At 35.8% G+C, this 13,357-nt stretch overlaps 1 protein-coding gene across 1 annotated transcript; it reads left to right on the top strand.

Moving 5' to 3' along the window:
* Positions 1–1,413: 1,413 nt before the first annotated feature.
* LOC107802490 (BTB/POZ domain-containing protein At3g49900) lies at positions 1,414–6,819 on the top strand. The gene is given in 5 exon segments (XM_016626003.2): positions 1,414–1,862; positions 1,950–2,142; positions 2,410–2,479; positions 3,449–3,970; positions 5,804–6,819. Coding segments are annotated over 4 exon segments (1,470 nt in total). The 5' UTR covers positions 1,414–1,862; positions 1,950–1,990; the 3' UTR covers positions 6,530–6,819.
* Positions 6,820–13,357: the final 6,538 nt, after the last annotated feature.

The following is a 13,357-nucleotide window of genomic DNA, read 5'->3' as shown; positions in this document are numbered from 1 at the left end:
GATGAAAGGTCATATTAGCAGCCAAAGCATCATTTTTACTAAAGCAAAACTAAAAGTAAAAATTGCACGCGGCGCCCTATTTGGTCACCCCCATTTAACCTATACCCATTTTTTTTTAAAACTTTTAACTTGTATCCACCTTTTAAACAACTTCAGCCCCCTTTCTCCTCCTCCTTCAATAAAGAGAACCCTCCTTCCATTTGCTATGCTTATTCCTTGGAGTAATATACGCGAACGAAGGAATAGGCCACAACTGACATTTGCTATGCTTATTCCTGCATTTCAACAGGTAACTGGGATGAATGTTATCATGTTTTATGCACATGTTCTTTTTAAGACGATTGTTTTGGCAATACTGCTTCGCTTATGTCTGCTGTGATAACTGGTGATGTTAATTTTATTGCCATCTTTTTTCTATTCTTGCTGTTGATAGGGTTGGAAGGAGAGTTCTCTTTATTGAAGGTGGTTTACATAAGTCTATTATGTAAAGACTTTTTACAAAGCCATTTTAGCTTTCGAGCTGAAGTTGTAATTGACAAACTTTAGCTCTAGAGCTGAAGTTCACTAGTTACAAAAATAAAAACTTTAGCTCTAAAACTGAAGTTCGCCAGTTACAAACAAAAACTTCAGCTCTAGAGCTGAAGTTCGCCAGTTACAAAAATAAAAACTTCAGCTCTAGAGCTGAAGTTTGCCAGTTACAAAACAAAAACTTCAGCTCTAGAGCTGAACTTCAGGCCCGGCTACTAGAATGCTGAAGTTTTGCGTGATTGCCTTTGCTACTTCAGCCCCGTATGCTGAAGTTATACAAAAAAGCGGCTACGTTTGCAATTTTTTTTTACAAAACGGACACAAGTTAAAATATGACACAAAAAGCGGGTATAAATACAAATGGTCCCTAGTTTTAACTTTTCTAGCGTCCCTTGAACTCTTCCTTTAGCTTTCATAAGGCCTATTTTGACAAGCCTTTTTAAGTAACGCTTCTTTTAGAGGCGTACGTGTTTTTTGTCCCAATTCAATGCAATACTTTCTTACCAAAACCTTATTAAAGCTACTTAAAAATCTCATTGACCAACAACGAAACTTAATGACTGAAAATACTAGTAATAATTTCTTCAGTTATATTTTTCAGCGTCTTATAAAATATTGATCATACTTATCCTAAAAAATCCCTACTTAGACTACCTAAAATATTCTTTGACCGTCAAACAAATATAAAAACTAATATTTGCTCTATTTATACATGTCTTAATGAATTACAAATATTGCTAGTTGTCAACCAACGTAACAATCTTGATACATTAATGCAAATATAAACAAAAAGAATTATGATATTAATCCATAACAATAATAATAATTACTCAATTACACCCCTTTCAATGAGTCTCCTATTTAGTTTGATTTGGCACAACTACATGCACCGCTCCCGAAAGCGATGGCTTCCTCCCTCCTTCAATAGCTTTCTCCTTTTTAAGTTCTGAGTTTGTTTAAGTGTAAGTTGTCTACTACATGCCATTCTTTTTTCATTGCCATTTGGTAATACATCGTTCTCCACTTCTCCTTTCTAACCGTAAAACAAAACATCATCATTTCATTCTATTTTTAGTAAAATAGTTGTTTGTCTTCCATCCAAAGAAATTTTCCAGCCATTTGGACTATACATCATATCACCTTCATAGATTTCTAAGGAAAGTTGAGATTACAATATATAGAAAGCAAATCAGATTTCAAAGTCTGGTTTAGGAAGAGAATCATCAAAGAAAGCAAGTATTTTTGAATTTCCAACCAAAAGAGTATTAAGGCAAAGGCATTTATTACCTTACTTGTTACCATTTAATGCTCCCAACTACATAATTACCAACAGGGTAATAATTCTTGCTTTCACCCCTTTCCTTTGGTTTCTCCCTACCCTAAAATTATTATTAACAAAACCCAACGTAACGTTTCGGCAGAAGCAGCAGTGGTAGGTACAGTAAGGTAAAAATTGAAGGACATGGCCATGGAAGCCATCAGAGGACGTTGGGCAGATTTAGGGCTTGTGAATACTATCTATGAAGATGATATTGAAGATTCCTCCACTTCCCTTTCTGTCTCCCCAGAAATCTCCCCATCTCCTTCACCTCCCTGCTCTCGAGTTGTCTCCTGGTAAGAATTTTAACTTATATACACTAAGAATATACAAGAGTTGTTACACTATTAGTTTATTTAATCTATTGTAATAAATAACTTACTACTATAGTTTTTTCAAGTTACTAATTTCACTTTTTATTGACGATTAGTTGTAATTATCATCCTCAGGGGTTGGAGGTGTATGCAATTTACTGCTAAATTCCTACTCAGTTTACGTTCAAGGGCTATGATTTACTCTCTGATTTTTTTTTTGGTGTTTTTTCTTTGAAATTGTTATTTAAGGTCCCAAGCTACAGGAAATGACACTGATGTAGTTATACGTGTTGAGGAGTCACGTTTTCGCCTACACAAGGTACTCTCATGCTCCAAATATATTCACTATTCACTCTCTTCTTTTTCTTTTTTGTTTTCCCATGGGGAAAGAGAATCAGGAGGAGCTTTGTACGAAATCTGTGTTTTTTTTCTCTCTTTTTTTTGGTCCTCTTTTGTTCCTTCGACAATTTTTTTTAATTTTACATGTGATTGATATGTGCTTCTTGTCTATATGTGTAGCTGCAAATTATAAACCATTTTTCCAATCTTAAATTATGAATAACAGGAGAGAGTGTCGCCATGAATTGCTGGATATAAAATTGACTTATTGTTATGTTGTTGCTACATCGCTATCAATCTGAACAGGCATAAATTATAGCTGATGACTCAATAATTTGTTTATTTGTTCGTATCTTACCGTAATCTTTTAAATTGTTTCAACACAAATCTCTAGATTCTCTACTATCTACCCGTAAAGTTCTAACAGTAATAATCCAAACGTGGCCCATTTCTTAATAGCATTTGTCTAGAATTCCCCTTTTTTATTTTCTTTTTTTGAGAATGACAGAATGCAAAAATTATACTACTAATGTATTAACAACGAGATTGATACATAAACCAACAAAAAAAAAAAAAAACGAAATTGATACATGACGGTCAGAGAGATGATAATTGTACTACTTTTTAGTTTTTTGGGCTACTCAGTTTTCACCATTAATTGGCAGCACTTCTGTTTCTTTTCATGTTTCCTAAGGTTTGGAGTATTATCTATTTCAAGATAAATAGAATAAGTGTAATGGACATATTATAACTTGCAATTACTCTTCATCTAACTCAATTTGATACGTTTTGAAAAATAATCAGTACATACATAAAACTTAAAAGACCATAAATTGCTTTTATTATTTTTGGGTATGTACTTGAGAGCTGTGCCTACTAAACTGAAGTGTAATTTTCACAATTAATGCAAAAGCTAGGGGCATTTACTAATTTCCTAAATTTACCTTAGGATCCGTTGACAGCAAGGAGTGGATTTCTGAAAAGGAACCTGAAGGGCCAGTCCGAATTAACCCTCTCTCCGCCGTTAAAGATAACGGCAGAAATATTTTCTTTAATCGCCGAGTTTTGTTACGATGCGCACATAGTCATAACGCCGTTTAACGTCGCCGCTCTTCGTACGGCGGCGGAGTTGCTAGAAATGACGGAGGCTAATAACATGGCGGGTGGTGAGAACTTGGCACAGAAAACGGAAGCTTATTTTCGCCGTGTAATTGCCGTTAACCGAGAGTATGCATCAATTGTGCTGCGTTCTTGCGTTCCGCTGCTGCCGGAATGTGAAACGATGTCGTCAGTGTTGAGTAGATGTATTGAAGCGTTAAGTTTGGCTGACGATGGTAACGGCGTTATGAGGTGCCTCAACGACGTTAAAGAGTTGCGACCCGTGGATTTTCAATTAGTCGTTCAGTCAATGAATCGGTGGTTGAGCGGAAGCCATGACCAGCTCTATAGAGTTGTTGACCTTTATCTTAAGGTAAGTTGGTTACATTGCTTTATTTTTTTCAACAGTTACATTGCTTTATTTACTGAGTTCTTTTTTTTTTATTTTTTTTTGACTGGCCATATCTGAGGTTAATTTTGGTAAAAGATCTTTGTAAAAATGGCAAAATTTCAAGAATAAAAATATCACTAAAATTTAATGACCGCGTATAATAATTAATGTACTAGCAATTTAAAATAATTGTTAGTCGTATTTTTCAGGTAATTATTGTTTGACCAAAAAATAATATATACTTTCGATTAAACTATTAAATTTTGTGAAATTAAGGGTTAAACCTAGTTAATGATAATATTTCTAGATCTAGAGCTAGTTAGCATAAAAAACATGAGATAATGTTGGTGGGAAGCTGAAAACAGTGCGCATTTAATATTCTAAAAGATTAGAGCAATAATAGAACAACATCATTCTTATTGTGTAAATAAGGAGAATGATTCACCAAATATTGAATGAGGTGAATGATTCTTCTTTTTGACAGTGATGAATGATAGACAAATCCTAGAATATTGGAACTATTCTCGGATCTGATGTAAAAGTGTGAAATAATAAATGATGTAATCTTAGTAAAAAGGTAGAATTTGTATCTTTGCTAAAGAGAGAGTCTTCTTCTCAAAAAGTGTTCTTATCAAATGAATATTACATGCCTTATCCCCTTATCTCTTTTTCTATTTATACAAGTCATGTTCCTAACAACCCTAACAGTACAAATCAAAGGAATATCCAAAGGAATATTCTCTTCAGTATCTTATTTCAAATAGTGACCATTGCAACTGTGGACACAACAGTCGACCTCGGTTGTGGTCAGCTCCTCGGTCACGAACCTTGGTGCTTCCTAATTGACCTCAACTAATCCCTTCCTCGACATCGCTGTATACCAATTTTCCTCGGGGCAGATTTTGGCCTATATAATTAGAGATTGTATATACAATCTCTCATAATGTATACCAAAAAAATAAGACAAAGAAGAAAAAGAGAAAAAAGTGCAAAACGTCCATGGATGCGTATTATACATGTATAACGTATATACACACTTATACATTAAAAACATAGATAATTTATACAACATTGTACGCAGATATACATACTTATACATCCTTATACAATATTGTATAAGTGTGTATAAATATTACCCATTCAACATTTACACTAGAAAACATTTCTATCCATCACTACTTTGTATTTTTGGGTGGTTGCTGGTGTTGAATTTTACGGCGAGGTTTTGCCATTCAAATCTAGGCTTCACCAGTAGCAAAGGATGATATAAAAACTGAGAAAAGTAAGAAAATACGAGACGAGGTCGTCGGAAATGCTCTTCTAGGCAAGATTTGATAGTTTTAAGCCAGATCTAATAATTTCTGGACCGGTAGGCCAAATTTATTGTGGTTCCTTAACCCCTTTTCGTCAATTAACTCAAAATTCGAAACCTAATTGACATAGAGTTTGAGGATTAAAGAGCCCTTGTACTCAAAAGCAATTAACACGATTGTGTACAAAATAATTCTGTAATTTTTAGGGAGAAAGATGAGAGCGGCGAGTGGGGAGAGATTGAGTATTCTGGGAAAGAAGAAAGAAGAAAAGAAAAAAACCCCTAGAAGTGTGTCTTCAATAACGGGCTAAATGTTGAAAAGTTTCTTTCAAATTTTCTACAACCTGGACCAAATCGGGTAAGGACTTTAAACCTAGGCCATTTTAGATTGGGGTGTAATTCTTCCTTTCAAAATTTGGGTCTAAATCACAATTTCCTACCAATATTAATGATTCTCCATTTGTTTTGTCCTTTAATCTGTTGAATCTGTTTTTTTTCAACAGGGATACAAGGGCAAGATATCAGATGAAGAAAAAATAGCAATGTGCAATTACATCGACTGTACCATTCTCTCGCCTCAACTTCTAATGCATGCGGTCCAAAACTCAAGAATGCCATTAAGGTTTGTGGTCCAAGCCATGTTTGTGGAACAATTAAACACACGTCGCTCTATCCTCACCGCGACTGCGGCCGACAACCACCACCATCATCACATTAATCATCTCCAAAACAAAAACGAAGTCAGTTTAGGTACAACTTAAGTGGCACAACTTAAGGCAGCGATGAATGCCACGAGCTCGCGAATCCAGAGCTTGGAGAATGAATTGAGTGGTATGAGGAAGCTTCTTAAAGAATCAGATCAAAACACGAAGAGTAATTTGACGCATGATTCTGCTCGGTCTGCTAGTTTTCGATTGAGTTCCGAGAATAAGATTGATAGAGGACAAATTGGATCAGTTTCCTCAGCGAGCTTTCGGATTCTTACAGGTAGAGAAAGAGGATTACTTGCGTCGTCTAATTCATCAGAAGTGTCGTACGAGTTAAGTATGAAAGTGGAAAAGAGTAACTTTAGTCGAAGGTTTATGAATGGATTGAAGAGTGCATTCCGAGTGTCAAAGAAGAAAACAGAGAGTAAGGTAGAAAATGTAAAAGAGGAAGATGGTAAAGACGTTGTGGTGATTAAGAAGGATGTACCTTTTCGCAGGCAACCTCGTTCTCAAGATCAGTAAAATCTGTTCGTTTCACAATTCTTTTAAATTTATTTGTGTTTTATGAGATTCTATTGAGATTGGCTTCCTGACAAGACTACGTTTGTCTAAAGTGTAAAGTTGGTAGTTACTCCTTTTTTTAGTAGGATTGATTTGGGGGGTACTGGTGTAGGATTTAAATGGAGTTACTAGCTGATTGCTGTGTGTAAAGTGAATTGCACGATCTCTTCCTTACAATTATGACATTGGACCCCAAATTACTTTTAAGTTGTTCAAATTCAAATGCGGCTTCAATATCTTGAATCAACAAAGGCAAAATATCACTATATTGTTGCATCACTACTTTTTCATGACAAACTTAGTGTGTAGATATGTAACTTTATAAAATTCAAATTTAATACTTATATCGCTGAACTATGAAGTGGTCTGAGCAGAGGCAAATCTACTACTATCTCTTGTAATTTTAGTAATTCTCTAAACATAAATTTATATTTCGCGTCTTGGTTCAGTTGCACCCACTAAATTCTTATTTATGCTGTAGAGTGTAACCCACTTGGGAAAAATTATGAAGAAAAGAAAAGAAAATTACTTGAGCCATAAATATAGAGAAAACTAGTTAAGTTATCTACAATTCGCGCAGTCAAATTATATATATATATATAGCAAAATATTTCAACTAGAAATATCATACATAAATAGGTATTCATTTTTTTGGTGTTCTAGTACCAATAGAAATAGTACTTAGGGATGATAATTGGGGTAGGACGGCCAGGGCAAACTTTTATTAGGGCAGGACATAGGAAGATTTTAATGGGGCGGGGCGGGACAAGGCAAAATGTTATTTCTGAAAATTTTTAATAGCGCATGGTAGGGTAGGGCACATTATGGGTTAATAGTTGGGTCGGGTAAAAAATAAGTTGACTCAGCATACTTTTGTTCTTTTTTTCCCAATTCGCACTTTGTATCCGACTCAAACCCTCAATTCCCCAAATGCTCTTTCTCCCAAGAACCCTCAAACCCTTCTTCGATTCTTCTTCTTCCTGGATTCGGGCAAAGTTTTCTCCAGCAAATTACCAGGCAATGCTCTAAATTTCTCTTTCTCTCAACTTTTCTTTCTCCATAAAAATGTAACTATTATGTGCCTGTGCTAATGTATATTTTTGAATATTGAGCACAATGCAGCAAAAACTTATCCTTCAATTAGTTTTGTGTTTATTTTCTTTAATATCGATTGAATGTTGCTTCAATTTCTCACAGCCACCCTTCATGCTAACAGAAAAACAGTTATTAGTTAATTCACCGTGCCGAATGTGAATAAAGTACTACTTTTGCTTCTGGAATAGAAAACTCGTAACAGATTAATCATGAATGAGTTAACTGATTAACATCTACTAGTAAATTCAACTTAAACGGAGACTGAAACTTATCATGTAATATTCATGGTAAAGTTACAAGAGAACTACACTTGTTTGACAATTTAAAGCCTCAATTTTCTAAATTCATGAGTCGCACAAGAAGAGAAGATTGCGAATAAATATAGTATATAGTCACTGCAAGAAAGGTGGCACAACATGAAAGTGAAAAGGATATAATCTGAAAGTATGAATTTGTTAAGTTAGATGTAAACGAATGATGGAGACATGTATTATGTTTTAGTGCTGACAACCAAATATGGTGTTTGCTTTCTTGGTAATGGACACTACTTGTTTTCTTCTCCTTCGTTTATGTTTCTATGTAGTCTTGTTATTATAATTTGCTTTTATACTTGACAACTTTTATACTTGGCAATATTGCTGGATTTGTCTGTCTTTTTGTCACAATCCTAATTTCTCTTCGTAGGATGTCGTGATGGCATCTAGTCTCTACAATTAGGTAAGCCTAATAGTTAATAATAACCTAACATAAAGAATTAACAAGATACTAAAAAAACAAGGTTGAATAACTGATATAAACATCTAAAATAGAATCTCAACCAATACTTTCCCAAAGCCGGTAGAAATGAATCATAAGTTCTACAGAGTAAAACTAGAATATCTACTACATCACTGTTTGAAAGAAAATACAACATGATAGAATATAAGGGTCCACCAAACTCTATGGAGAACCAGGTTCTCTATCAGGTTCAAAAGAACACACGCACACAACAGTAAGAAATGACAAGAGGAATTTTAAGTGGAAAATTTCCAGCTCAACGGGATTAAAAACTACGACCTACCCTTGTAGGATTTCATCTTCACTACTGAGCAACTTTTAGATTACAACCTATGCAACCTAGGAATTAACCTCTTAATCTCTCACTAACTTGTAATACTCTATTATAAGCCACTTTGTAATAACTCTATTACAAAGACTTTACAACTCGACTAGCTCTAGCTAAGACTCAAACACAAAGGTTTAAGGTTTACAGAGAGTTTCCTATAGAATACTTCTAACAAGCTAAGTAGGAATTACAATTGAAGAACTAACATAAAGTTACAACTCTACTAAGGACATACAAAGACTTGATATGGGAACTGGTCCGTAGCAGCATTGTGCTTTGTTCTTGATGCACTGGAGAATCGTTTTTCTTGATGATCAATCACTTGGAGTGCTTGAATGAATTCTCTAGTGTTCAAGTGACTTTATTTTACCTTCCTTGATGTTAATAATACATGTGTAACATCACTTACAATGATGTAAGCAAGGTAGGTAAAAAGCCTTCCACAGAAAGTTGTCTGCTGCACTGTTCTTGTACAGTAGCGTGTGCAGGCAACAACTTTACAACTGGAGGGTTGACTTCGTACAGTTGCCTCTGGAGCTTGTAGATATCTGTTCTCTCAACTGTTCCTTCGACTCTGGAGAGTTGAACCATATCCCAAGCTGGAACCTTGTGATCTTAAGGTCTTGAGAATGTATAACAGGTTCCTTATTTGGTTCTTGATAGTAAGTTTATTAGATCATCAAAACATAAGGCAAGGTACTAGTAACTAAGGTACTTGTAACCTATCAATTTCCCCCTTTTTGATGATGACAAGCTTATAATTGAAAATCGGACAGACACCAGATAGTGCATCAGGAACCTTAGTGAGTTCCCACTGAAACTAGATAGTGCATCAGGAACCTCAATGAGTTCCCCCTGAATATGTTTTCCCCCTTAATCAATGCACATCATTGTTTAATTATCAATTATATTTGATTATTAATTATGCAAAAATAATCAATTCAATCTTCCCCCTTTTGGCATCATAAAAAGTATAGACCAAGTAAACAACATAAAGAAGTCTAGCGTGGTTAACTGATGCCACTTGTGTGCACACAACATGATAGAAGACAGAGACAAAAGAGCAATAACATAATCAGTAAAAGGGAAAAACTTGCATTAACCAAATTTGGACTGTTACAGGCCGGATTAGAATCACTGTTATCATCCACAATTCCAAAATAAAACAAAAACAAGTACCAAAAACAAAGACATCACCAAACCACACTTAAAAGATAGACATTGGAAACTGCCACTGAGAGGACACTTGTTTAGAGGACGCTAGAGGAAGAGGGCTTGGAAGAGGAGGCAAAGGTTTGGAGGACAAGATCCATGCGAACATTCGTGGACATTTGCTCATTGAGCAGTCTTTCTTTCAGGTCCTCCACCTATTTCCTAAGCTCAACACTCTGCTTTGTTAGGCAGGCAACCTCTGAGCTGTGAGAACTGCTGGAACCAGGTAATGCTGCTCGGTGGGCCGGGCCTGAACCGGACCGGACCGGGCCCGCGGTCCTAACGGGCCTGGTGGGCCTGGTGGGCCGGTCCTGGGTGGGCCGGTCTTGGTGGGCCTCTGAGCCCGTCACGGGCTGGTCTCCATGGTTGAGCCCACGAGCCCGGGACCGTTTGGCCCGGGACCGGCAGGCGGGCCTGGGCCGGTCCTGGCGGGCCTGGCGGGCCCAACGGCTATTTTTCAAAAAAAAAAAAAATCAAACGGCCATATTTAAAATCTAGCCGTTTGGGCTGAAAATATGACCGTTTTTTAAGTTAAAAAAATGGCCATTTGGCCCCCAAACTTTATTTTAACCCCAAACTTTATATAATTACACTTTTCCCCATTTCTCAACTATAAATACCCCCTCATTCTTTCATTTTTATTCACCAATTCATCAATATCTCTCAATATCTCTCAATCTCTCTACTACAATTACTTAATTTATTGTTGAAATTTCGTGAAAAATTGTGAAGTTGTTGAATTGAAGTTTTCAAGTGTTCAACGATTTTCAATTTTCAAGAAGTTGTTCGGCAATCCGGTAAACTCGTTTCAACTCTTACGTTTTTAGAATATATTTTTGTGTGGTTTAGTTTGCATAATTATAATTAATATGGCATTTACTTTGAAAAAAATGTTTGGTAAAGGAAAAGATAAAACCGGTGAAAGTAGTGGCCAACCAACTACCCTTCCCCGGCTCCCCGACCTAGAAAAGATAAGCAAGTTGAAAGTAGTCGCCAACCTAGACGTCCTCCTCCTTCCGTAATTCTTGATAGTGATCACCCTTGTTTTCAATTTACCGATAGTGAATTTTATCATAATGTTGCACCAGGTGATAGATTAGATGATGAAATTATGAATGCTCTTTATCCTAATGAAACCATCTTAGAAAATAATGAGGAAAATGAGGATGATGATGAAACTCAAGCACCGGATTTAGATGATACACCTACTAGTCCTCTTAATAACCCAAGTGATGCACCGGTCGACCCACCTGTAGAAACTCCTACTTTTAATAGAGAACCTGCTAAACGCTTAGAAACATCATTAGTTTGGAATTTTTTTACTCAAGTAAGAGAAAAAAATAAGGCTAAGTGTAAAACTTGTGGGAAATTAATGTCGCATAAATATGTAGGAGACCGTAGCGGCACAGGTAGTTTGACTAGGCACATAAAAACACACCCTAGAGATAAGGCTAGATTTTTTCAAATGAAAGCGCATCTAGAGGGGACAAGTGTAGATTCTGCGATTAACCCTAGTACAGGTTCAAATCTAGTTCAACCAGGAATTAACACTGTCACTGGAGGTATTTTATATTACGATCCAAATAGAGATCGTGAAGAATTAGCAAAGATGATTACTGTTATGTGCTTACCTTATACTTTTGCTTCTAATCCTAATTGGGTTCATTATATTAGAAGAGTGTTTAATCCTACTTATAAAGGTTGGCCTCGCGCAACAGTTAAGAGTGATATTTATAAATTCAAACATGAATATGAACAATATTTGCGTTATTTATTTACTCATATACCTAATCGGATTTCTATTACTACTGATATTGGTAGAAGTGGTAATGATTGTGATTACCTAACTGTTACAAGTCATTGGATAGATGAAGAATGGATAATGCAAAAACGCATAATTGCATATAGAATAATTAATTCGCGTCACACAGGTAAATTTATAGCTAACACTGTTGCAGATATTTGTAGATATTTTTGCTTTAGCGATAAAATAATGGCAATTTCAATGGATAATGCTTCTAGTAACACCAGTGCTATAGGCATGCTTACAACAACACTAAATCCTGCATTTACTAATATTTTCCATGTTAGATGTATTTGTCATATTTATCATTTAATTGTCGGTGATGGTATGCGAATATTAAACATAGAAATTGAAAAGGTTAGAATGGCTCTTAATTGGCTTTTTTATTCAAACCGTAGAAGTAGACTTAGAGAGTATTTTAAAAAATGTGATGAATATGGCCTTAGAGAAAGAAAGGTTCCTAAACCTTGCCCGACTAGATGGAATTGTATGTACGAAAGTTTAGTAGTAGCATATGAATATAGAAACCCAATTAATGCAACGTTTAATTCTCGGGTAGGTGGTGAAGATGATGATGAAATGCTTACCACTCAAGATTGGACTAATGTTAAAATTCTTTTAGATTTTTTAGAACATTTTCAAATTGCAACAAATGCATTTTCTGGGCAATATTATCCTACTATTTCAAACTGTTTAGTTTATATTGCAGCACTATCTGATTTGTTTGTTGAATTTAGTGAGGGTGGGGATATTTATGAACTTGCTATAAATGAAATGAAACAAAAGTTTAAAAAATATTTTTTTCCTATCCCTCCTATTTATGGTCTTGCTGCAATGCTAAATCCTACAATGAAATTGGGAGGTCCTCATTTTTGGTATTCAAATATTTATAAGGCTTTAGATCTTTCAAATGAGGAAATTGCGACACTTGCAGATGCAAAAGCTTCAATTAAGATTAACGCTCAAACAGTTTATAATGCTTATCAACTTGCCTTAGAGCATGCTAGGCCAACTATTCCAACCCCTACTTCGTCTAGCTCACAATCCTCTAAAAGAGTTGCGGGCTTAAAAGCTCTTAAATCTTGGACGGAGTTCAGGGGGTCTCAAGGTGAAAATTATGATGAAACTTCACATCTAAATGAGCTTCAAGTTTATTTGTCTCAGGGACTTGAAAAGGAGAATCCAGACGGCTCTTTTGATCTTTTAGAATGGTGGAAGGCAAGGGAAAAACATTTTCCTGTTCTTGCAAGGATGGCTCGGGATATTTTATCAATTCAAGCTTCAACTGTTGCATCAGAGAGCGCTTTCAGTCAAGCAAGACTGCAAATAGGTGATCATAGAGCGTCTATGAGGGATAGCTTGGAAAAATCAGTATTGTTTAGAGATTGGATCCGCTCGGAAAGAAGAAACTTTGGAATTGCAGAAGCACAACCGGCGATAGATGAAGCTTATGAAGAAATGATAGCGGAACTTACGGAGGATTCGGCTTCGCCCGGAAGTGGTGATGAACAAGCTTCTTTTCCACCACCACCAACGCAACCTCCTCCGAACCTTGAAGGATTTATGAGATTTG

Source organism: Nicotiana tabacum, chromosome 3, assembly GCF_000715075.1.
Source record: "Nicotiana tabacum cultivar K326 chromosome 3, ASM71507v2, whole genome shotgun sequence".
Classification (NCBI taxonomy): Eukaryota; Viridiplantae; Streptophyta; class Magnoliopsida; order Solanales; family Solanaceae; genus Nicotiana; species Nicotiana tabacum.
This window is presented reverse-complemented; position numbering and strand designations above follow the sequence as displayed.